Source organism: Motacilla alba, chromosome 3, assembly GCF_015832195.1.
Source record: "Motacilla alba alba isolate MOTALB_02 chromosome 3, Motacilla_alba_V1.0_pri, whole genome shotgun sequence".
NCBI lineage: Eukaryota > Metazoa > Chordata > Aves > Passeriformes > Motacillidae > Motacilla > Motacilla alba.
This window is the reverse complement of record NC_052018.1, coordinates 101,554,454-101,581,097: the sequence shown is the minus strand read 5'-3', so window position 1 is coordinate 101,581,097 and position 26,644 is coordinate 101,554,454. Positions and strand designations below refer to the sequence as shown.

At 45.1% G+C, this 26,644-nt stretch overlaps 1 protein-coding gene across 1 annotated transcript; it reads left to right on the top strand.

Moving 5' to 3' along the window:
- Positions 1-3,942: 3,942 nt before the first annotated feature.
- On the top strand, positions 3,943-26,261 carry KCNK12 (potassium two pore domain channel subfamily K member 12). Its single transcript, XM_038133480.1, has 2 exons — positions 3,943-4,510; positions 21,175-26,261. The coding sequence occupies exons 1-2, from the start codon at positions 4,159-4,161 to the stop codon at positions 22,068-22,070; spliced, it is 1,248 nt and encodes a 415-aa protein (XP_037989408.1). The 5' UTR covers positions 3,943-4,158; the 3' UTR covers positions 22,071-26,261.
- Positions 26,262-26,644: the final 383 nt, after the last annotated feature.

The window sequence follows — 26,644 nt, the reverse complement described above, 5'->3', positions numbered from 1 at the left end:
ATATCCAGTAGAAGATAAAGGTGAAGAAGAGCACTATCTCATTGCCTGCGCAGCTTGCCAAGCGCCCAGGCTCACCACAAGGCCACTCGCCGAAAAATAATTTCCTTGGTACGTGTTACAGACAAATACTAATTCATACAGCCCATACTGGGCTGCATGGAGAGCAACACAAAACCATCTGCACATTAACTCCAGCTGCAGGAGCAGTTGCAAATCCATTTGCCTTTGGTCACTGTTGAGGTAGAAAACACATCCAGCTACAGCAAACAAGCTGTACATTTCAGGTCGGGGACTGCATGGCATGCTTACCTTCAGATTGTATGAGACACGTCCAAATAACTACTTCAATATAGTGGTAAAAAGCTCCTGAATGAGGTACTTGATTTTTTTTCTTGGCAAATATTTGCTACAAAGTCAGTGGAGACGTGTATGAGTGAAGCTTGTACTGGAACCGAGAACACAAATGTAGAGGTCTTGGTATCCCTGAAGTCAAAGAAGTGGTCTTGCTAATTTGCTTGTGAGTTACCCAGTCAAACCGTGGTTGGAAATTTAGAGGATTTTGCCCATGGGGAAAAAAAAAAAAAATAACAAACCCAAAAAACCACTATTCCCTTGAAAGGAATAACAGTAACTGGTCTTTTTCAGGTTTAAAAACTTTATTCTTTAATAAAGGGATGTGATGTTTAGCAGTACAACCTATTTGCAGACAATGCTTTAATTAAACATTTAATGAGCCCATCTCGTTTCTTTGCACGAGCTTCACTTCACACAGCCAAGATAATAATGTAAACACCACATTTTGGTTATTAAAATAATTGCTTTCACAAACACTGACCTCCTGACAAACCAAATGGCTGGTGCCACCCATACAATACTCCCACGGTTCAGGGACCTAATTTTAGCATAAAGCCCAATTTACAGCTGACCATCAGCTTTTAAAAAAATTCTAGGCAAACAGTTTTAAAGACAGCGATGTTTTCACCAAATCCTCCAAGATTTCATTCAATTGTTCAAGGAAATTTAGAAAAACATTCTTCATTTAACCATATGAGAGCCTTTATGAATGTTACCCAAGCAGGGGCACAGCAGCAGCTTCAGGATGTTTCCTCAAACTCTCATTTCTGGATCAGAGCAACCAAAACCATGACCTTCCTTTAAGCCACAGCTCTGGAAGATTTTTTTATGTAGCTAATGGAGTTTTTCCGGGTGCCAGTTACTTTTGAATGGACCAAACATTTTCAGTGGGACTTTAATGAAAAAAAACCCCACATTTTCCCCCTAGCTTTATAACCAAAAAAAAACCTTTAAGTATTTCTGCAAAATGGTGACAAATTTTCAAGACTCCAAGTAAAAAAATCTTAGCGAAATGAGTTGTCAAAACATTTTGAAAATCTGTCAACAGCTCGAATTCTTAGAAACCATGATTCGGTGATGCTGGAAATACAATCTTGTCCATGCTGAAGCAGCTAAACCACGTCCCTTGCTGCTTCAGCTGAGTTTTTTTCTTCATGGAAAGTTACTGGTAGGCTTTCATATCCATGACGTGATTCCTCAAGCTAATCAGCATCCCACCAGCATCATCCTTTCCCAGGCAGGACATCTCCAGAGAGGCCAGCATAGACTCCAGAGCCAGCCAGCTTCTACTGCTTGGTAACTGTCCTGTCACCCAAGAAAATGGCCAATTTTTCACTCCCCATCTAGGAGAAACCATCCCCCAAAAGGGGATGAGGCAAGGCATGGTGAGGTATGAGTTACTCAAACTTTGCTAACTGGCTTCTCACTAAAAACATCAGGGGCTTCTCACAGTAGATGAAATTGCTGCGGACTCCAGAGAACTGAACCCTCATTTTATAATGTTCCCAACAGGAAAGTGAAAAAAAGCAACAAAAGCAACCAACCAACCAACCAAAACAAAGTAAAACAAAACAAAACAAACAAACAAAAGCAAAACCCAAAAAAAACCCAAAAAACTTCCCCTGCAAACACAAAAGCACCAGGAATCTAGTGATATCCATCTGCAGCAACAAAATTCCTGCAAATTTGGGTAAATGAGCTTAGTTTTACATCATCTGACACAGTGGATTGCATGTAATCATTCCTGGATCAGCACAGTGGAAATTACTTCCAACTATAGTCATTGGTACTAAATGGCCCATTTCTGACCTATTAAGCCCTTGACCATCCATGGGAGACTTTCCACTCATTTCAACGGTCTTTTGATCAGGTCTGGTATACTCTCCCAATGTTTTTCTGCTTCTTGTGTCCTTGAGGTCTGCTATTGCTTTCCCCAGCTATTGGGTTAGTGATTTATTGGTTTAATTTTTTTAAAAATTTTATTCAGTTTTAGTATTTATGATGGGACACAACTGACACTTTGAAATAGGAGACACTTTTTTCCTTAAGGGTTGCATGCGGTATTGGTTGCCTTGAGCACAAAAGGAGATTGGAAATCTTTAATACTTCAGGACACTTTCACCCCTACTGAACAAAATGCTTTAGCACAAAAGCAATAATGGCAAAACCCCGAAGTTTAGACATATTAGTGGCTATCAAAACATGATATTTGATTAGACATGTTCCTAGGAAGCATAGGTGTAAACCCAAGCCGTTTTCTTCACCTGACAAATATAAACAGTCTGTTAGAAAGGGAGGAAGTCCTCCTGCTATGGATGTGGTGGCCAAGAGATAACTGCCAATAATGTGAAATCTCATGGCAAAGCAAAATCTCTCAGCTCCAAAATAAGATATAGATGTGTGAGGCTATGGAGAGGTTCTAAGTGATGGCAAATAGCCCTTTGCATGTAGCTAGCAAGAGGCAGCAAATATTTTCCTGAAGACAAATATATATATATATATATATATATATATATATATATATATATATATATATATATATATCCTAGGCTAAAAAAAACAAAAACATAAACCAAGGCACAAGCTCTCATGCTCTCATACCAGTGAGACTGACACTGGCAACTGTAAATTGTGGGGAGCATTTCCTCCTCCAAGCCCAGATCTTTCCTACACGTGTTATCAACCCCTACACATATGTTTGCAGGACTGGCATCATTCCCATCCTCTTTGCAACACTTTATCAGTGAGAATTCTCATGCTATCTAAAAAATACGAATGTAATTATTTACTTCAAATCTCCCAGGAAAGGACTGCAGTTCTTACTGCAGCATAACAGATAAGAAAGGCTACAGTGTTTGTTCCAAGGCAAACAGCAAAGACAGAATCCAACATCTTGGGGGGAAAAAATCACTTTTCAGACGCTAGCTAAGATTAAATGGGCATTTGGCACCGAACCCAAAATGTATCATTTTCTTGGGTCTACCTCTGTGGAGTCACATCAGAAACAACGATTCGTTCATCTAGAAATGGCTGAAATTAAGTAATTAGCGCTTCACCGACCACCGCCAACTCGCTCAAAAACACCCTCTTGGCACCGGGCGTACAGGAAAGCTTTCGAAGCCAAACCACCCCCGCGCATCCCACACATGGCGAGGCACCACCGCGTCCGCCGCGTCCCCCGTGCCCGGCCGGTGCCGCGGCGGGAGCGGAGAAGCGGGGAGAAGCGGGGAGCGGCGGGCAGGGCAGGGCAGGGCAGAGCGTGGCAGGGCAGGGCCGCCCCGTCCCGCCCCATCCCTCCCCGGGGCCGGGCGCGGCGGCCCCCCGGGGGCGCGGCAGCGGCGGCTCCAGCGGCCCGGCCCGGGCGGGCGGCGGCAGCGGGGCTGCGGGAGCCTCCCCGCCGGGGATGCGGCTCCCCGGGGGACGCGCCGCACGCTCCCGCCCTCCGCCCGCCGTCGACCGGGCGCCGCGCGGAGCCTCCGCCTCCGCCTCCCCGCGGCGTCTCCCCCGCGGCGGGGCCGCCGCCGCCCCGCATGGCCAGAGCGAGCCGGCCGGTGCGCGCCGCGCAGCCCGCGCCGCAGCAGCCCGCGGCCCCGGGGCCGAGGGCGGGCGGGCGAGGCCAACGGCCCCGGGGCGCCGCCGTCGCCAGGCGGGCGGGCAGCCCCGCCGGGGGATGACTCAGAGCCGCGGCCCCTGCAGCGAAGCCGCCGCCGCCGCCGCGCCGGGCTCCGCGCAGCGCCGCCCCATGCCCGCGCCCCCCGCCGGGGGCCGCCCGCCGCCCGCCGCGCCCGCCGCGCCGCGCACCGGATGATGCCCCCGCGGGGGGCGGTGGGCTCCTGCCGCCGGCGGCGCCTGGCGCCCCTCAACGAGGACAACGGGCGGTTCCTGCTGCTGGCCGCCCTCATCGCGGCGTACCTGAGCGCCGGCGCCACCGTCTTCTCGGCCCTCGAGAGCCCGTCGGAGGCGGCGGCGCAGCTCCGCTGGAACCGGACCCTCCACAACTTCAGCCGCATCTTCAACATCAGCCTGCCGGAGCTGCGCGCCTTCCTGCGGAGCTACGAGGCGGCCATGGCCGCGGGCATCCGCGTCGACGCCCTGCGGCCCCGCTGGGACTTCCCCGGCGCCTTCTACTTCGTGGGCACCGTCGTCTCCACCATAGGTGAGAGCCGCCCCGACGGCCCCGCGGAGCGGACGCGCCCGTCCGGGGCATGCCGCGGCCCCGGCCCCGTCGTTATAGCGACCAAAGTTTGGGGAGAGGCGCCGCCGCGTTGCTGTGGCAACAGGGGCTTCGCGGCGCGTCCGGGTCGCTCTGTCCCCGCTGACCTCCCGTCCCGGGGGTCGCGGTCCCGCGGTCCCCCCAGTGCCCCCTATCCCGCTGCACGGAACGGGGGACCGGCGCTGCTCCCGCCCCGCAGCGCTCCGGCTCCCGCGGGTTCGCAGGAGCGCCGGCCGTCGCGGCTGCGGGAGTCCCGTCCCTCCCCAGCAAACTTCTGCTGCCGGCGGCTGGGCTTCTTCGTTGTGCCGGCCCGAGGGAGCGAACGGGGCTGGCGGCTGCCCGTGTAGCGCTGCCTGCGCCGGGACGCGCCCGCCGGGCGAATGGCTCGGTACCGGGAGAGGCGGCGCGGGGGCCGGCGGTAGCGGGCTGATGGAGATGCTGAACGAGAGACAGGAGGCTCTCGCCGTGCCTGGCCGCTCAACTTGGTACCGGCTTTCACTGCTGGCAAAGTTAGCATGTGTATGTGTTTAAAGACGCAAGGCACGCGAAGTCGCGTCTTCCAGCCGTAGCGCAATACAGCGTTCTCAGTGTATCGCTGCAGCCGGCTGCAGGTTTTCCTATCCCATAGATGTTTAGGAAGAGCAGCACTTTGTAAAGCAAAGGATGAGTTATGGTGGGAGGATTTTTTTTTTCTTTTTAACTCTGTGGCTATCTACTGCTCTTGGACTATTGCTTGAGAAACCCTGCCCCTGAATACCAGAGCTTAGCGGTCTTAACTCTGTCAGCTTTTAAGTTCTTTAAGAAGCCAGGTGCCCTCTGAGCATAAATGTCGTGTTTTCCATTTATTGTAGAGGAAGAAACTCACAGCTCGTCATTGCGTTTACATTCATTAGGTATGGAAAATGTTTTATCAATAATGACTAATCCGTATAATGGGGTCGTGATGGTGAGTACAGCAGTGTTGTCAGGTATTCTTGCTTTTTGCATTGAAAAATCCAGTTAACTTTTGCTTTGCAATTACATTTGGTAGCCCGGTCATTAAAACACCGTTTTAATTAAGCATTAAGCTTTCTTCATCCCAGTAACGTATATTTTAAAGAGATGATTTTGACTGATCAGAATGAGTGAACCAAAAAGCCAATGTTTTAACAAACCCATTCTTTCATTACACCTGCTGTGAGAAACAGAAATCTTCAGGTAATGTGTAAACACATTGCTTTCCTGACAACTCTGGCTTCTCCTCTTTGAGGCTATTGAAATGTAAAATGTTTCCTCTTACTTTGCATTTGTTTGCATCTCCACTTCTTGTCCCGCCTGTAGTTATTTGTACCTGGGCGGAGGAACTGAGGCGCTCAGCAGGGGATTTTGCTGGGTCTTGAGGTGTAAATGGCCGAGCCAGGAGTTGTGTTTGTGGTATTCCTGTAGCACCAGCCGAGTGCTTTCTCCTTAGAGTCAGTAATGTCACATCTCACATGCGAGGTGGGGGCTGAAGACAGGGTTATTTTGTGATGTGCAACAAAGGTTGGATTCTGACAAGTGTTCCCCAAGTCGCACCTTCTCTTGGAATGCTGCCTGGCAGTGCTTACTCCTGGATTGCCTAGGGTACTTGGTGCGAGTTCAGAGAGCTGTAGAGCAAGGCTTTGCCCTGAGTGAGGAGATGCAGGCTGAGTTGTGCCTGTGGGCACAGCAAAGGCCGTGGCAGAGCTGCTGTGCTGGGGGTGCCAGACTGCCCAGCCTGGCGGGAGCAGTGTCTGCCGGAGTCCCAGCATCCCGAGGCTGCTGCGCTCCATGCGGGCATGGCTTTCACCAGCCGCATGTACAGCTCCTGCAGATGAAGAGGAGCTGCTGCCCCCTCCTCAGTGCTTCTCTTCGTGTGCCTCTTCAAGCTGCTGCAGCTCGTAGAGGCAAAGCCCACGAAGAGCTCAGCTGCAGCAGGGTTTCTTCCACCACACGGTTGTATTTGGTTATTTTTGGCAGTTCCGCCCAGCAAAAGTGAGAAAACCCAATGAATTAACTAGTTGTTCCACTAAAACACAACACTGTGCTCCTAGTCAAACGTGCACAAAGCTCTCCGGCTCGTGGTCCCAGCACAGGAGAAACCAAATGGCAGGGCAGCGAGATGTCCCCTGGGTGAGCAGTTCCAAAGCCATTCTTTCAAGGTCCAGTTTTTTCCCCTCCCAGCCAGTTCATCTGTGTACCTGCCCACCTGGACTACCTTTGATTCCCCTGTCAGCTCACACTCCACGTTATCCTGGCTCTGAGCAATTTGATTTGCTTTCGTGTCACGCTTAATTGAGAAGAATGCTGTTTTCACCCAGCCTTGCCAAGAACTACCAGACGTGCAGAGTCAAAACAGCTTTCCTTCCTCCACAGCTTCATCAGTTACGTGTGTCAAAGCAACTTTATTACTCCGGCTAAACACACCACCACCCTAGCGAGGTGGTGGAAAGCTTCCTTACTCACTGCTTAACAAACAGCAAGTGTACTCAATGTCTCTCGAGGGTAAATCACCCTCAGGTTACTCGGCTTCTCATCTGCAGAGGATTCCAACTCGCAGGTATCTCGCTGTGTCTTTTCAAGCCCTCGCTCTGTTCTCAACAGTTTTAATAGAACTACTAAATCTTTCACATGTAGGCCTTGAAATACAGTCATCCAGGCACAGGGCTGCAAGTCCTGGAGTTTGTGTGAGCTGAGCTGAGAAAGACTCCAGTTCTTCGTCCTTCTGTGAACACAAGGGTTTGGAGTAGCCAGGCTGGGAGAGAACTGTTCCATCCACGCTCCTTGAGCAAGCCCTTTGCAGAGCCAAGCAGCTCCCTTCTCTCAGGTGCCTCCTTGGCTGCAGTTCTGCACTTCCCAAAATCCTCAGGGGCACAACCAAATAGTCTGGGTGAGAAACATGTTAATGGGGTCTTTAAAAAATGAGAGTTGAAATTCTAATTTTAAAGCATTTTCCTGAATAGCCCACAAAGTGTGTGTGGCTTGCAGTCCATAAAACACCCTCTTGATAGCACTCTGGGCATTTAGTTTTTATTACTGTATTGTTTGTGCTTGAATAATGAAATGTTGAGTCTGTTTTCATTAGAGACATCTGGATTTTCAGAGCTATGTAAGAAAATCCTTCAGTCTAGCTTCTGATTGCTTGCTGTCGAACTACACCATCTATTCAGTCATTATTTTGCACTCCAAAAGGCACTGGGTTTCTAGGCAATTATTATTATTCTGATTTCTTTAAGGAGCAGCTAGGTGAAATTTATTCTTGATTCTTTGGTCTAGCTGACTGTAGACTTTGGTTTTCATTTCAGTTTTTTCCTTCCCTCCCCAAATGCAAACCACCAGTACCACCAAAGTACCCAGCACTTCGTTAAGGACTGAAAGCAAAAGTATAACTCAGACCTAATTTCTCCCTGGTAAAATGTTACAGATGCAGGTATAATCAGTCCTAGTTTTCCCTGTATTCTGGTAGCAGGGATTTATTCTGCCAGGCAACTCTGGAATGCCTGAAGATCTGGATTTCTGACTCAGTCTGTGAGTCTACACTTTGTACCCAGATTTTTTTTCCTCTCGTAAGGGTTAGAATAAATCTTAGGTGCATGTATAGTAAAACATTTTGAAACATAGACCCATTTAAACGGATTCAAAGCTTCTTATGTGTAAGTACATGTTTCAAAAATCAAGTGATAGAATTGATTTATAGAAATCCATTCCAGGCATTAAAAAATGAGGTCAAGTTAAGTACTTCGATATATAAAAGTGATTTTTTCAATAAAATATTTTTATAGCACATTTACTGTGGGCAGATGATTTTGGGATGGAACATGTCTGGGGTATGTGTGCTTGAGAAGTGCCCCTGGGAAGAAAAGAAGCAGAGATCTTCTCTCTGTACAGCTGTGCAGAGGTTACAGGTGTTGGGGACACAGTGTGTAGGAGTGAGCAGGACTATTCATACTTGCCTTATCCCTAAGGTATCCTGTTAAATTACTCAATATTCCTGTGGACTGACAACTCCACCCAAAGGGATGGGGGCATCCTCTGCTCTTTAGAGACACAGCATTCTGTGTTTTCTGCCGTCTCACTGGCTCTGGCAGCTGTTTTCTCCTTGCTTGGAATGTCAGCTGGCTTAGACCTTCTTCTCTGTGGCTCCTCTGCAGGGACCAGCATACCCAGCACAGCATTTCTACTTGTGCTCCACAGCCTAAGCACCATAACCACTCACTTCTAAAATACCTTCTGGCTCTGTATCGTAGTCTTGTGAGAATATCTGTTGGTCCAGATGTTTTGGAGGTGGTAATTTAATGGAAGTGATGTGCAAACCACATTTGGACAGCTCAGTAAGCACAAGTGAGATGTTGGACTGTGCTGCCAGGGGGTGAGCCTGTGAGAGCAGGCGCTACAGAGGATAATTTGCTGAGAAATCCCACAAATAACCAAGATGGTCTGAAGATTTAAGGGGCAAGTATATTTGTCCCATCTTCTTCATTGTTGTATTCCAGGATGTGAGTTAGAGCTGCAGCCACGGGAGGTTCTGGCTCTCTGCTCTCCCTGAAGGCAGCATCGCTGTCTATGGGGCCAGCCCAACCAAAAGGTGACAGCCAAAGCAGGGTGAGCAGCAGTGTTATTACCTCCTCAGGGGTCTGCAGTTCTCTGGGGCTTGCGCAGGCAGCTTCTGCAGAGGTTTTAGATTAGGGAGGAGGAGCCTCCAGATTTGACCTTCTTAAAGTTAAGAAATAATCAAACAAAACTGAATGAGAAAGCAGCTGGAAGAGCCAGCAGTGTTATTAAGCTGCAGTGTCAGGTTATTTGTCTTTGCCATCTTGTACCCAATCTGCAGGCAGAACGAGAGGGTGTTTGCGGCAGATCTGATTCCGTCGGTGCATGCCATGCTTTGGTCAATGTGCCGCTGGATTTCTGAGAGTTATTTTCTCACTCGGGTAATCTCAATGAAGAACAGAGAGCAGGAGGCTCAGAGGGCAGCAGGTCACTGGTCAGCATATTTCTGTGGAGAGTTCTGATCCTACAGTGATTTTCCTCAGATGAAGTACTGTCACCATAGCAATGCTTTCTGCTTGCCATAGCTGCATGGGAGTATTAACTTCTTTGGGTGCCACTGATAGGAATTTCCTAAGTGTGTGGGCATAGGTTGGGTGCTCTGAGCAGAAAAGTAATCTAAATCAAAGCCTGCTTTCTTGTAGTTGAGAGCAGCAACATAAATCTTTACTTGGAATACATCCATGTAATTACACAGGTGACTTGAGGAGTCCCCACTGAAGGGTCATGATTAAATAATTTTGATCCTACATTTGTTGTGGTTTTATTCTAGAAGGCAGGAGGGAGAAACCCAAATACTTGAAATACAACCCTTTCTAAAATAAAATTTTAAAAAAAGTGAAAAATATTACTTTAATTTCAATGCTTCTTGGGGTTTGCCTGCCCCTGTAGGGTTATGCCAGCCACAGAAAATTAAGCTTTCACTGTGCTTTGGCCATCTAAACTGAATGATCTCTACAGAGCATTTCAGTTCAGATTAGTTAATCTAAACGTTTCAAATGTTTCTTTACTATTAACCCTTAGCTAAATGTTTCAAAACATTAAATCAGTAACTAATGGAGAAGTCAAGGACAAACAAATTGCCCTTGTTTTTGCCATGGCTGTGGAGTTTGAGGTGCTCAGCTGGAGCACTAAAATATGGGGTCTCAAAATTAATTGTCAAGCACCACAGCTTCACAGAGCAGTCATCCAAAAACCAAATTTTGCCCAGTGTTACATGAGGTATGGTCCAGCATCTCAGAAGTTAGGGAAGATTTTATACTGATTTAGTAGGTGCTGGTTCAGGTTCAAAACAAAGACCAGCTGGAGTTTGTAATCATGGATTCTCCCTTTTTGCAGCCTTCAGGGTCCCTCTAGCTTGGGTCATTGAAGGAGCAATGTCTGCTTAGTGAGCATGTACCTCCTGCTTAGCAGAGCATTCCATTTGGTCTTCGGTGACAGTCCTGCAGATACCTCCATTTTAGTTCCCTATGCATTTACAGGAGCTTGTAAGCTGCAGATCAGACTCTGGTGTGCCAAAGCACCCCTTTGACAGCTCTCCATCCATGTGTGGCTCCAGCCAGTCCGTCTCTATAACCAAGCAACCTCCCTGTGAGCCAGTGATGGTGCCTGTGATAGCTGTGAGGGATCATAATTACTGGGCTTATCAGCTGCCCTGTTTGCTGCAGGCTCATAAAGCCAAATCCTGCTTTAAACTCTATGGCTTGTGTTCCCATGGAGCCCTGCCAGTCCCTGGAGCCTTCCCCCACTTTGTTCTCCTGGGGATATTCCCCCTTTCCTTCTCATAGTGCTTATCTACTGCTGCCTGAGCTTCTCCAGCTTCTCCTGCCTTCCTTTGGTTAGTATGCCCTTCTCTACTGGTGATTTGTTTGCTTGATTAACTTTCAAATATTTGTTTGCAGTCTTTTCCCTCACATTAAGGACTACCAGAGAAGTCAGAAGTAAAGCTTCACAGTTTCTCTCTGCTCCTCACCACCCTCATCCCCTTTCCCTAGTGTTAATGCTGCTATTGACCCTCAATTCTTTCTCGGTTTGTTGCCTCCTTCTCTCCTTGTCTTCAGTTTGACACAGATCATAAGCATGTCGTAATTTTTTTCTCACTTGTACCACGGGGTCATCTTTGCCAGCACAGTGCCTTGTTTTTATACAAGCTCTAATTGCTCTTCATCGTGGAGAGAAGAGGAAAACAATTACAGGGTAGTTCTGTTGACCATTAACTTCATGTAACATTACCTACTGCTGGCGGTGTGCTGGAAAATACAATGCCATTCCTTCATTTTAATGAATGCAGGGTTACCTTATCTTTGAAGCTGTTAAGTCAAAGAGAATTTTGCCTCTTGCCATAGTAGCATCAGGGTTAGAGCAACAGAAAAACAGCTCGGAACATTTCATATGTAATTTTTAGACTGAAACAGCTTGATATTATTGAAAGCATAGCCTTTGGCCATGATCTGAATAAGCCTTGCTTACCTATATCAAAAGAGACAGTTTTGTGTCAGCACCAAGTGCATATCTCAGGGCATTTTGGGAAAAGATGTTTGAGGACAAAAATTAGGGTTCATGCTGGTGAACATTTGAAATGTGAAAAGTCCTCCTGAGCACAATAAATGTTTGAAGTGACAATAAAAACCTTTTGTGAATAGAAACACTCTAGTAACAAACAGAATTACAATCCAAGGGGCAATTGCATAGCAATCCAGACAAATAAAATACCTCCTCAATAGCCTATTTCTGCTGAAGTCAATAGCAGACCAGTCTGCAGAGCTTTAGGAAATCCTACCTTAGGTACTTTATTGGCACACCAGGTTTATAAAACAAATGCACTTGTTATTACCATGTAAAATACATCCCCCTGAGCTCAGTGGGTCTGTTGATGGCCCTGGCTGGTACACCTAGACTTGGGAAGGTTTCAGTACAATCTTTCTCAAATCAAATGAGGAGTAGAATGAAAATTAAATCCAATTGCATTAGACAAGGCAAAGCATTAGCAGCCTTTACGAGTAATTAAAGCTTTGGCGTGGAATAAGATAAGAAATTGAATGGTTTGATGTTAACATACAGGATTACTTATTGTGGGTGAGGCACTGCTAGTGCTCGTGTTTAAAATTCCATAATAAGTGCATGAAAGAAGCAGTAACACCTTGAAAACAGTTGTAGCCCCACAGCAAGTCCTCGCTGGATTTTAACCTTTCTGAGCTTGTTCCACTGCAGCTTCTTCCCCTTTAGAAATTATTGGCCAAATATTTCCCAATCATTCTCAAGTCTTACACAGGCAAATTTAATCATGGCAGAAGCTGCAGCTAGAAGAAATGTATCCATGCAAGAGCTGAGTGAGGAACTAATTCAGTAAATTTCAGTTAAAGCCAGATAAAATGACTTTGGTTATTCATCATTATATGTTCTGTCATCTTGTTGCTCCGCCTGAGAATTGTGGTAGCAATATATTTCTCTCCTGAGGTCAAACAAAAAAAACAGTGTCCCTCATGCTCAATGTGCATGGAGTCAGGTCTGCTTTAAGCCTGATGGAAATAGGGAGGAGTGACAGCAGTGTAAAGGTCTTAAACCCAAGTTGTGATTTTCACAAGAGAGGCAGAAACAAGCTGTTTGATATGATGATTTGTTAGTTTACAAAAGCTGCTACTGGCAGAGCTGCGAGGACCAGGAAAATCTCAGATAAAATATAAGCTCAAAATTGTCTGGGTAGTGTGGCAGAGTTGTTCAGTATCATTAAATTTAAAAATAGTCAAGGGAAATGCATACTAAGGAAGGAAGAGTTAAAAGAAGAAGGAGAAAATGAGAAATAACTGGTTAGTCAGCAGTCCTGTCACCCTTTATTTCTGTTACAGTAACTTAAAATCAGGCCTTTGTGCCTTCATGAATGGATTGGAAGAGCTGCCTGAGCAAAAAGATGCTTGAGAATTTGCTCTTTGCTTTCAGCTGAAACTTTTTAAAATAAGGGACTCATGAAGGTATATTTAAACCATTAAGAAGCCCAGAAAGGTTTATCAGAGTTTTTTTCATTAAATTGTAACTGTGGAAGTTTGTACAGAGATTTGAAAAAAAAAAACAAAAAACCAAAAACAAAAACAAAAAAACAAAAAAAACCCCAAAAAAACCAAAAAAAACAACAAAAAACAGGCCTAAGAGTGGAAAGGATGTTTTCATGTTTAGGGCCTTTTTATCCCTTGGGTACATCTTTATAGCCAAACTCTTTGTAAAGCAGAATAGCAGAGGCAACTATGAAGAAACAGATGTTCTCTGAACACCTACCTACACAAACGCCAGTGGCAGAAGAAAAAACATGCCACAAGTCTGTTGTTTAATCCAGTCAAAAGATTAGCCAGCAATATAACCATGGAACAGCCTTTCCCATCTGTAAGGCTCAGAAAGCCCACGAGTGACATCTTCTTCTGTCAGACTTCTTATGCAGGGAAACATGATGTAGACTCAAGATCGCTTGTGAAATCTAGATAATGCTGTTTCTTAGCCTGAAAGGAGCAGTAATGTGAGATGTACTGGCACTGAAGTAACAGTACATGTGCAAATATTCTTTAGAAGCCATACTGTCTCAAGAATATAACGAAATTTGGATGCCATTATTCTTTTTCACTTGGAGTTCAGAAAAAAAATTAAAAAGTCTCAACCTTGGGTGTACATAGACATCTGAAATGCAACTGCAAGTTCCAATAAACAGCAAAAGCATGTGTGAATGCTAATGTTTGAAATGACAGGGCATAAGCTTTTTTTCTCTTAGGGTGTTGCTTGGAGACACGATCATCCACACAAAGAACATTCTCAAAACCACATAGGGAAATAAGAATGGAAGCAGCTTTAAAGAATGAAAAATTATGATTGCAACAGAAATCGACTTTTGGAACAATATTCACCTAGAATCATCAGCTGCATGAAGGCTGTAGGAAGGTCAGAGGAGGTGGCAGAGTATGGCTTCAGAGATTGGACACATCTTAAGAGCAAGAAGGAATTGGTGATTCTTGGGATCCATGAGCTCCACTATTGTGTATATCCATGGTTACTGAGCCACACTTCATCTATTTCCTGGTTACCATGCTTTTTTTACCATGTTTTCTGTGTATTTTTTAAAGCAGTTCTCTAAATGCAGGGGTGTTTCCTGTGTCTGGTGGTGTTGCAGAAACCCCTGGGCTTTAGGTGGTTCTGGGCACTGCAGTAAGCCAAGGCAGATGCTTCTTCACACGGCCTGGATTATGAGCAGGGGTTTGATACCCTCCCTGGCAGCTGGTAATGTGACAGTGTGAACACCCTGTACTGCAAAGGGGAGGGTTTTTTCACAGTAATACAACTTTGTCAAACAACTGTGGAGCGTGTGGGATATATTTTTCTGTTATTACCACCACCACCATTTCAGAGAAGATTATAGCAAAATGGTTTTCCCCAGCTGTTAGGATAAGAAAAGAGAATGAGCCAGAGACAGGACCCTGCAATCATCAGGTGTGGAGGCAGCCACAGGATGCAGCTCTGGGTTGCTTTAGATCAATGTACAGGGAGACAGGCTGCCACCAAAGGAAAGAACATCCTGCCCTCGTCTCCTTTTTCTGGAAGTCCTCCTTTGTGAGGTGGTTTAGGACTAATTTAGGCAACACTAGGCCATATTCTTTTTGTTTTAACAAGCCATTAGAGTGCTTTGGCTGTGCCAAGGGGGCAGGATAACTGACAAAACAGGAGGAGATTTAGTGGCATCTTGCTGGAGGTTTGTCCAAGAAAGGCAGCATAAAATGAAAAAAATCATTTCAGTCTTGATTTTTATGATTATAAACCATAGTCTGGCCCCAAGAGTTTAGCAGACAAGAAGATTGTATTATTTATAAGAACAATAAAACCTTAAGTATTGAAAGAAAGTTTATGAACATCATGTTAATAGAGAAGGGAGATTGTCGTGCCACAGAACGCATCCATCCCTTTACAGTCAATTCAGCAAGAATAATGCCAGTTTGTAGGTCTTGACTTTCTTTTTCTCTGTAGTTTGTAGTTAATCCTGCTCCTGATTTTCATCCTTCTCTGCGCTTTATTCTCCACCATCTCCTTTTAGGAGAGGTTCCCTCTCCCTCATTCGAAACCATGTTCTGTCACAGTAGGAATAGCCAGAAAACTGAACATAAGCTTGCCAAGGATTTTGAGCCTCAAGCCTGTGACTCTCCCCATGTATTCCCTCTTCAGGGGAGCCTACTTAGCAAGACCTCGGGCCAGAGCTGCTGCTCAGCTGGCAACACTGATGGCTTGGCACAAGTGAGTCCCCCTTTGCTTGTACAAGGTGTATAAAGAGCAGCTGGCTCCAGCCAGGGAACCATAAAACTGCTTTAGAGACACTTTTGCTTCTTCCTTGGCTTGGTTCTGTGCCAAAGCAGCTTCAGCAGACCTCCTTCTGTATTTATTGGGTTTTGTCTTCAGGAAAATGGCATGCATAGTGAGCAAGGGTGGACTTTTGGTCTGGTTTGGGGTTTGTTTGGTCTTTGATGGGCACTTCCTTTGCAGGCTGTACACAGAAAGGGCAACTTGCAGTACAGCTGAGAAAAAAAGCTTGCCCACTTCTGCTGAGTGAAAAGAGCAGGAATACTGCTGCTGGTGGTGAAGCTGAAGCCCCAGTGTTTATCTTTTTAAGGGCCATGTATCACTGTAACGTACAAAAGTTAGGCCACTTGAGCTGATAAATGAGGCTGCTGAGTACCCACTAGAGACTGAAGATCTTTCTTGGACAGCTCAGCTAGAAGGTGTCAGCTTAGAAAAACACACTTGGGAAACCTGCTGCGAGGAGGAGAAGTTAAACGCTCATGAGCAGCCAGGCTTTGAGGAGGTTATTCCTCTCTCCTTCCCTGAGGTTTCTTTGGGATCACCCCCAGTGCCTTAGACCCCATCAAGGTGACAACAGTTGAGGTTCCTGAGGTGAAACCTCCCCCTTACTCCTCTCAGTCCAGCATATCCTTCACCCTAAATACATTGCTCTGCCTGTTTCACACATGGCAACTCTCCTTAGGTTTTGGGTTCCTCTCCTCACCCCCCTTTACAATTCTATTAACTCTTTTTAAAACCAGCATACATCAAAGAGGAATGAATATGTGGCCGTGACCTTTTAGCCTGTGGTTTAAAGCATGGCCAGCAGAGAAGTGCCAAGGGTGATTGATTCTGGTGATCACTAAGGCATCACAGCACTTAGGATAACCAATAATCTGATCACTGTTGTGTGTAAATAGAATAAAATTGGCTCTAGAAAGCCTCTAAAAGTCCCCTGCAGCTATTTGAAACTCCTTAAAGTTCAGTTAATCATCTCCTGGCTCTGTTCTGCCAGCGTGTCTCCTTTTGAGTAGCAGTTGTCTCAAACGCCTGACTGGTGTTCCACAGGTGGAGATGAAACAAGGAGCACCAGCAGAGACATGGGTGGTTTTTGACTACATTCATTGGGCTTGTCATGGTGCTCTTTCTTGGATGAATGGGTAGAGAGAATGATAATGGAAGTCAGTCCTTATTTGCGTGGTCACTCGGTATTTTCTCCATGGAATATCTGCCCCAGTAGATGGGTCACCAAGCACTGCAAGCTTGTGTATGATATAGGTTAGGCCAGCCCTAAAAACTGCAGTTGTATCTCATTTATTCAGAAATAGCACAGGTCCAGCTTAAGGGATCTTAATTCACACAGTGCTGGACAGACCACTGCTGTTCAGGAGGTGTTTGCAGATAGTAATCTAAATAAGATCAAGTGGGATTTTACAGCAACTTCTATATTAAAGGCTTTGCAATAGAAAAGCTCTGAAATAATTTTCTGTTTGAGCCCAGAGTGGGGTATTTTAGTAAAGTAGGTTGAGAAAGATGTTGAAGGGAAGGTAAGTCTTTCATTTGTAGTCTGGAAATGCAGAGCCAGTTGGAAGAACTGACTTCTTGTATTCCCACTCCTTGGGTAAAAGCTCTGGATGCAGCAGTTTTGTCAGCTCTGAGCTGTGACCCTGTATCCAAGGCAACTGTTTCTGGATGTTGTGTGGTAAGGAGCTAGAGAATAAATGAGAGGCAGTTGTAGAATATACAGGTATGATTCTCAGGGGAAATAATGATGAAATGCTAACAGGTGGGAAAGGGTGGAAGGAAGCACCAGAACCTAAACATGGGATTCAGAGTAGGAGGTTTGGTTCCTATATATGTGTATAATGTGATTTATGTGTCAGTCAAGACTAACCAGGACTATTGGAGAGCTATGAAGTAAAGCAAGTGTGATAAAGACAGGAAGCAGGACAACATGAGAATTGGTAGCTCTTTGTTTCTCTGTGTTCTGTAACCCCCATCTCTAAGCCTTTATATTGCAAGAACTTCCTTTCCTTCTGGAAGCAGCATTCTGGTTATAGTTGTTTCTGTTGTTGTTTGTCTCTGAGGAACCATTTGTTTAAAAAGTTACTTTCAACCATTTTAGTTTCTTTTGATTTCCTCAAATATAACTACATGATGGTTATGTAGTGATATAGAGGTGATGCTGCTCTGGTGATCTAAGTGCTGTTTCACTCTGGGATTTCAAATTACTGCTCCAGTGTGATGACCTGCTGTGTGCGTGAAGTCCTGTGGCTTATAAGAAGAACTAAGGTGGCTGAAAGAGGCAGGGACACATTATGCCCTTTCCTGTGTTGTTTTCTGTGACTTCCCTGTGTTCAGTTTTTGAGGTGACCAAAACTTTATTGCATCTCTGAGTAAATAGGTTTTTACTGCAAAATTGTCACCCCCTTTAATCTCAAAATGTAGTAAGAGAAGGTAATTGCCAAAGTAATTTGACTGAGAGAAGAGCTCACAAGTACTAAAGCTGCTATTCCTTTCTGTCTTCTGGCATCAACCATCTCTTATTCATAAGAAAGTGGGTAAAAGAAAAGAAAGCAAGAGCAACAGGAAGCATATGTCACAAGTTTGTCCATCTGTTCTACCTCTTGAATCCATCCCTAGCTTAAGTAATTTAAAGCTCCAGATGAGCAGAATTGTAACCACAAACCTGTTATGCAAGTCAGGATGAGGGTCTCATTAAATGCCAGCACTTAACTTTGAGAGGCTGCTGAAGAGAGTTTTTATCAGCTCATCTCTGCACATTCTCTATGGGGAAGAGAAATACCAACCAGCTGAAATGAATGCTGCCACAGAGCTTGTATCTGAGCTGGCGGGGCAGAATTGGCATGAGGGAGACAAGATATTGCATCTGAGCCATACAAAGTCAACCCCAAGGCACCTGTGAAATATGTCTCAGGGCCATGAAAAGCACGAAGCCCTGTTGTGCTTTTCCCCTGTACTGGGTTGGAAGCATAGGCAGTTCTGGATGAGTGTGCTTCATCCAGGCATCACAGTGTTCTTAGCCTTGGGCAGGGGCTGAGCTCGGGGATGAGGTACAGAACATACCAGGACCAGCTCCTCGTGCTTGGGGTGACACCAAGGGACAAACACAGCTGGCAGAGGAGGACCCTGCACGGAGAGCCCGTGACTGCTTCCCTCTGCCAGCTGGTGACCTAAGGGATGTGTTTTAGTGGTGGCTTGGCAGTGCTGGGGTAGCAGTTGGACTCAATGGTCTTAAAGGTCTTTTCCAACCTAAATGATTCAGTGTTTGCCTAGCCTCCTTGTTTGCCTGTTTTATATATTTCTTAGCATTCTCATTGCTGTGATGGGCCCTTTCACCTTGCCTGGCTACATACTGAATTTTGGAAGCATTTTGCTTCAGAAAATCTTGATGAAACAAACAGCATCAAAAATATAAAACTTCATCACCTCACTTGAATGATCACCAGAAAATAGTAAAAGGCTTCAGCATATTTACAGCTTGATCCAAACTGTTGCTATCTCTTTTTTTTTTTCCTAATTAATAAATGTGTCTAGCCATATGTGTGACAATAAACCCATTTATTTTGATGGTGATGTTCACATGCTTGCTGTGAAGCACATGTTTAAGTGCTTTGCTGACAAGGCACAGGCAAACAGATGCCTTCTCCATAACGAGTTGGCTGTGTATCCCTAGCTGGCAACCACAACAGGCTCCCCAGCTCCTTCTGAGGACCAGGCACTTTTGGATATGCATCATTAAATGAGAGGACTCCTGCTAACAGCCAGCCCAATCCAGAGAACAGATCCATCCCACAGAGGAGAAGGAACTGAGAACTTCCCAGAGCTCATGGCAGGCTTTGTGAGGTCTGCCCAAAGGTGGTCTTGTTAACACTGCAAAATGGAAAGAAGACAGTGAGTCCACAAAGCAAATTGTAATGACCTGTTTGGTAATATTTTTTTTAGTAACACTGGGCAACTTTTTCACTGACTTTTACACAAAATACTCTTTTTACAGTGATGCTTTTGATCATAAAATCAGAGAATGGTTTGTGTTGGAAGGGATCTGAAAGGTTATCTGTTCACATGGGCAGGGACACCTTTCACTAGATCAGGTTACTCAGATTTTGAGGTATGGGCTAACTGGCTGGCACACAGCTGCTTCTGAGCCTGCCAAATCTGTTGTGAAAGTAGGACCACCTCTTCCCTCACTCATCTTCATGTCACTGAAAAGATAGGTCTGAGTTTACTTGTCGTGAGCATTAACATTCTTCTGTCAACCAGTGGGAAATTCTCTATCAACAAAGTAGGAAGGGAGCGCAGATAAACTAACCAGAAAAATTCAGCCATTGCAAAAACAGACCAAGAGATTTCTAGCAGCAATCTCAACTCATTATATATAGGCCATATTTTCCTGTTGCTGTTTATAAAGGTGTGTCATGGTAATAAACTGGATTTAATTATTTCATTATGCTCTGTAATGATTTCATTATGCTCTATGCTTTTACTTTACAAACTTCTGTTTATATAGTCTGGTGTTGATATTTATCTCCTTGAATATGTTACTCGCTGGGTATTTTGGTGGAACGATACAGCAATGAAATTTTGGAATGTGGATTTTTCACAAAATTTTAATTTAGATTAGATGTGGTTATTTATTCATGGGACATAAGCAGTCACCTCAATCCTGTCAATGTTTTTTGCCTGAGCCACCAAGTGTTTTTACAGGGAAGAATAGCAGAAAAAAGCCAATACCTGCAGAACTGAGCTTCAGAAGACTCTTCTTGAGATAGGATGTGAATTGTATGTAATCTTTTTCATAAGATAACTGGTATCAGCAAATTACATGGAGTAAACGTACTGTATTTATTTGCATGCAAATTTAAGTTCCCTTTTGCTGTTATTTACCCATCTGTTGGCTACAAGGCATTACTGCTTAGTTACAAACTTTGTGTATGAGTAATGTTATAATAATAAGTAATATTACAATAAGTAATTAATATGAAGAAGAGTTGAATTAATATTGCTGCTGGATCTTCCCAGAGTTTGTGTACTCTGATTTTTCTGTTCAACTGTGCAGCAGTGTTTTTCTCTGCTATAATTATCCATCTGCAAGTTCCCAGTGCCCCCAGTCTGCCAGACAGCTCTGTGGTGTGACGGCTTTTCCTTCCCTCTGTGATGATACCAGGTGGGCTAGTCACAGCTGGGATTTGCAAAAGACTTAAAACTGCTGTTATTTTTAAAACAGTATTCAATATTTGGGAGGTGGTTTTTTTTGGTTTTTTTCCTGTTATACAACCTGAAAACTTCTGTCTTCTCAGTGGGAATGGCATAATCAGACCCCTATAACACAAACATTACACTGGGTTACAGCTTGTGAACAGAGAACTTAAACTCTCCATCAGGTGGTGATGGCTGACACATGTGGGAGCAGGGAAATGGCCTCTTCACCTCATCCCTCCTTGAAAAGGTTTGGGCTCAGTGAGTCTTCCACCTGAGTTTTGAGTGGTGTTGCTCTGTTAATACAGATAATAATCTTTTCGTCTTGCAAGGATTTTTTTGCTCAGTTTGGAGTTTTGGTCATCTCGTTGAACTTTTGGTCCTTCTTTACCAAACTCAGTTTCGTGTTGGCCTAAGCTGGCTTAGAGCTAGCACTCCTTTTGTCCAGTGAGATGGGAGCCTTGTTAAGGTACATATATTGCGAGCTTACTCACAAAAACCTGTGTTATTAACGTTGCCCATTTATCTCCACACCGTAGGTTTTGGAATGACCACACCAGCAACCGTGGCTGGCAAAGTGTTCCTCATCGTTTATGGCCTTTTTGGGTGTGCCGGGACCATCCTCTTCTTCAACCTCTTCTTGGAGCGCATCATCTCCCTCCTGGCATTCATCATGAAGGCGTGCTACGAGAGACAGCTGCGAAGGAGTGGTCTCCTACCTCCCAACTTCCGAAGGGGGCCAGCTGTGTCTGGGGTGGGCAGCCTCGTGGGCTGGAAGCCATCCGTGTACCACGTGATGCTGATCCTGGGAATTTTTGCTATCGCCCTTTCCTGCTGCGCCTCCGCCATGTACACGGCAGTGGAAGGATGGAACTACGTTGACTCCTTGTATTACTGCTTTGTCACCTTCAGCACCATCGGCTTTGGAGATTTGGTAAGCAACCAAAACGCTGTGTACCAGCATCAGGGATTATACCGATTCGGGAACTTCATGTTTATATTAATGGGAGTATGTTGCATATACTCCCTTTTTAATGTCATCTCAATCGTAATCAAACAAATTTTGAACTGGGTGTTGAAAAAATTCGAATGCAGATGTTGCCCAAAGTGCCATAAATCCAGTACCCGCCTCAGCCGTCGCAACGCCATCACCCCCGGAGCCCGCCTGCGCCGCCACAACGTTGCCAGGGACGCTGACGGACAGTACGACAGCGACACCGAGGGCAGGAGGCTCTCTGGGGAGATGATCTCCATGAGGGAGCTCACAGCGTCCAGTAAAGTCTCCCTGGCCATTTTGCAGAAGCAGCTGTCCGAGACAGCCAACGGCTACCCGAGGAATGTCTGTATCAATACGAGACAGAACGGTTTCTCTGCGGGGGTGGGGGCTCTGGCCATCATGAACAACCGCTTGGCAGAAACAAGTGATTCTAGGTAGAGTTTTTGGAATTCCATTTGTTTCTTAAATAAAAATAAAATGGCGGTTAGGGTGGAATTACGACTGTAAGCTACTGGAAAGTTTTACATTTCAGAGACAGCCTTGGTATTCATTGGGTGTTCAGCATTTTACTTTCTGGGGGTTTTATAAGTTTTCTCTAATATGCAGTGAGATCTTTACCATTATGTTACAGTTTTCCCCTAGGGGGGTTTTTAATGAGACGTGGATGTCTTTGAGGCAGAATCTGGTGCAATTACAGGAGGATGGTGTGCATGGCTAGGAAGGTGTCAAAACCAACATGTTCTTCAGAACAGCGCCTGAACCCAAACTCGGTGTTAAAAGGCATAAAGCGAGCAAGTTGCGCTCCAGATTCAAACATGGGGTTGGTAAGTTTTGGCTAACCAGTATCTCCCAGTTTGCTGAAGTCTGGATTTGGTCCTGAGCCTTGTACTCAATGCTCTTCATGGATTCCTCGTAGCAGGCCTCTGTGTGACATACACGTAGGTGACTGTCGTCACACCAGCTTTGGGGTGGCTGTGCTTCACTTCAGTAATCCCACTGACTTCAGTGGCAGAGGATGGAATGGGCTGAACTCCCCTCCTACAAATGATGGGGTTTAGCCAGGCGTGTCTGAAAGACCACCCCTGCCACCTAACTCTTAAAAGTCAGGGGATTATCAAGGACCATGTTAAAGTGTGCAGAACTCTTCCTACCTATGAATAACAAAACAGGCAATTGTCACTTCAGAACTGACTTTGTTTAATGCAGGAGAAGCCGGTATGCACCTCTGGTGTCAAATGTTTGCATCTCCACAAAAATGCTTACTTCCTTACTTTTTCATTGAAATAAGTCACTAAAATTAATGTAGGCTCTCTGTTGTCCTAAATTTGCATCTTCTGCAGTGTTGTTGCAGAGAGTCATGCAAATCATCTCCTTGCAGTTTTCTGAGGGCCCCAGCCCTGTACTTGTTTCCCACAAATCTGACTGTGCAGGTTGTACAGAAGAAGAGCATTGCTTTGGAGTTCCCCCTGAAGCTGGCTTCCCCCAGAATGTTGATACCAAGTCATAAATTGGCCTTTGGCTGTTGCTGCTACCATCTTAAGCCATATTAAACCTGTGCTAGCCCAAACCACTGAAGAGCCAAAAGCAAGCCTGGTCTAGAGTGTGTAGTTTAGCGTGACAAGTGGGTGCAGAGGATTTGCTGCAAACCACTTCCAAAAATGCATGCGCAGCTCTGGATCATTTCTCTAAATTCTCTCTACTACACTGTGAAGATAATAAAAAGGCTTCTGCTGATTCCAAGCAAGAAATAAAACTTAAGCTTGTATTCCGAGAAGCCTTCTCTTGGAAACTTACTGGAAAATTGTAGGCAAGATTATGAGTAGTAGGTTGGTCACTGAATAAATTGAACAAGCTGATGAACAAAAACTAGGAATAGTAGAAATGTTTCCATTAAATTTTATATAGATATTCTACTCTATTTACTTTGTTTTGCATGGGTTTGGAGTAGCCATAATTTTTGCTTTCTTTTAAATTTGTAGCAGTGAAAAATGTTTTGGAATTTCCCCTCGGAAAACCAACTTTAAATTTGAGGTTTTGCACACCTGAGCCTGTCAGCTGAATTATGGCAGTGAATGTATCATTTTTTCTGATGAAAAGAAATCAGAGCTGCAGATAAGCCATCACACATGGGTCTCTATCACACTGCAAATGTCACAGTTTTTATCACGATGTGTTTGGCCAGAAACAAGCAGTGATGATTGTAATGTGTTTCCAGCTGGCACAGACTCATACTTAAGATTCTGTGTTATGGTAGGGGCTGCACTCAAGAGGCAGGAGCTTTCTTGGTGGTAGAGAGACTCCTCAAAGTCCGTCTGTCTGAGTGCCTTCCTGTCTGTGCACTCCTCCTCTTTAAGGAGGCAGGAAGAGATGTTTGATGCTCCTTTTGAAGGCCACTGAAGGATAAATTTAGGCAGGCTGTACAGGGACAGGTCACAGTCTGGAAAAAGCTCTGACTGCTGGAAGACCCAGTTCAGGCAGATGCCTTCCAGAGATGCAAGGGAGACAGCACAGGCAGGGAACCAAAAGAATGAAAATTTGTTCTTTCCCCTTGGGATTACCCCCACGGGGAAATCTCTTATTTTGTTGTTTTATGTGTTTGTTTATTAAAAGTTTGAATGGGACCCTGCTCTTTTTTTGCAGCCCAGCCTCTCTTAGGGTTGTATCTCGGTGCATTTGTCATCATGGGGACTATTAACCATTAGAACTATTACATAAATCTGGGCAGACAGGCTCTGTCCCAAAGGACTTTGGAATTTGAACTGATAGGGCCCCAAGCCACAGCAGAATTACCTCTTGATTATTTTGCTCACAAAAACATGCTCAAATGTATCAACATTCTGTGAGCTCAAGAACTCTTATTTTTATGGTACCAAATTTGCAAATTAAGGGTTTGTGGTTTTTTTCAGTGAGTTGTTTTAAAGGATAAATACTATAACCGTGATTAGGATCCTTTTTAAACTGCAAATTTGTGAATTGTTTTCAAACTACTTATTCTAGCCTGGCAAATAGAGTGAAGTAATATGAAATTGTACATACCTCCTCTGTACTTTTTCTGAGTCTAGGCAAAGGCGGACACACAGTCTGCTGTAACATGATTGAAATGTTTCCAAGTCTTTCTGGTGCCATCAGTCACAAGGTTGCTTTTGCAGGACCCTTTGCAGTTCCTATTAACTCCAGAGGAAGATGGACCAGCTCCTAGAGCTGGGTGTCTCAAGGAATTTGGGCATCAGATTGCTGCTCTGTTCGCTTAGATCTAATGTTTACTTACACCCAAGGTCCTTGATAATCTCCATTCTGCTTCCCTCTAGCCTCAGAGGAAGTGCATGCCCAGTTATTCACCAGTGGCCCTGTTACTTGCAGGTCTCATATCCCCAGATGCTGACATAAGTCGACTGCTGGGACTGCCAGGTTGTATCTAAGTCCTGTAAAAATCCCCAAACCCATCTGGCTCAGCAAAGATCAGTTCATGAGGGTCAGAGCACAGTTACTGACCCGGGTCTCAATGGGAAGCATCTGCTGAAGGGTGGCCTTAAGTTCTCTCATATTCAGTAGCAGAAGTATTTTTCAAGGATGCATGGAAACCAAGCTCCAAATCTCTACTCTTCAGCCTGCCAGCCCTACCTGGGCACGCATCACTCCTGTGCATGGAAACACGAGCCAAGAGGACAAAGGAGTTTTGAGATCAGTCTTTCCTAGTCCCTTGTGCTCTTCCTTCAGCTGCTTTTTTTTTTTTTTTTTTTTTTTTTTGATGACAACTCCTTTTTGAAATTGCCAGGCTTGGGCGCCTGACTCCTCTTTCATTGTTTGTGGATTCCCCAGGGCAGCCTGCTCCATTGGTGAATTAACCCCTCAGCGTGCACCAGTTGCACCAAGTGCAATTCCTCCTGGTATTTCATTTTCACAGAGAAAGCAGATACCAGCAATACCTGGACACAGAATGAAGCACAAGAAATTAGAAGGAAATGAGAGGAACAGAGTGGGAAAGTGAAAGCACACTGCACTAGATTGCACTTTCTTTTCAGGTAACTTGGGAGCTATATTACATTCTTGAAATGGGTTGGGTTTTTGTGTGTTTTTTTTTTTTTTTTTAAATTTAATTATGGGTAGCCTTGAAAGAATACAGTTGACTTAGATTTTAAAAGTTCATCTTCCCTGATACAACCCCTTCTGCACTACCCTGTAGAAGAGCAGCAGTAACTCTTCACTGACACAGACCAAGACAGCCCAGCTGCCTGCTGAGCCTACAGGCAGCACAGACCTGAGCTCAGACCCTCTCCCCCAGATTGGTGCTGCCTGAGCCCAGGGAAGAGCATTCAGGAGCAGCAGAAGGCTGCAGGAATTAGGACTTCTCTGTGAGCTGGCCCCTAGTGAGGGCAGCGATGGCACGGGTGTGAGCCACTTGGACAAAGGAGATACCACGTTTGCCTGGCACCTGCACTGATACCTTGCAGATGAAAATTAAAACTTAGGTGAAAATTGATGGGCAACAGTGACCAAGTTCAAGTGACATCTTCTCTTATCCCCGGAGCAGTCACAAGGAATAATTTCTTGTGAAACTTGTAGCATTTGGCAAGTCACTACATTGACCTCTCGGGGTCTGTCTTCCCTCTGTGTGTCTTGGACAAAGTTTGGAGTGGTTTCTTCCCATCTGCAAACACAGTTCTCATTTTGAAAAAATTCAAATGACTCTTTATTTCCTTGCAGTTCTTGACATTCCTTGGCATCCTTCAGACCGTGTAGATGTTCAGAGCAATCTCAGCCACAAAGGGCAGTGTCTGAGGGACAAGGCTGTGTTTTGCCTCCCTGCAGGAGCAGCGTTGCACAGCAATGCATCCAAAGGCTCTTTAGGCAGTTACCAGATCTGATTGCAACCAGAATTACTGGTGGAAGACAGGAATCCCAGTAGAGCTCTCTGGGAGTGCCCTGTGCCATGCTCAGGTTATGCAGAAATGCCCCTGTTGGTCTAGTGCTGCTGTCCCAGCATGGCTTCAGCCCTGGCCCTCAGTCTTTTT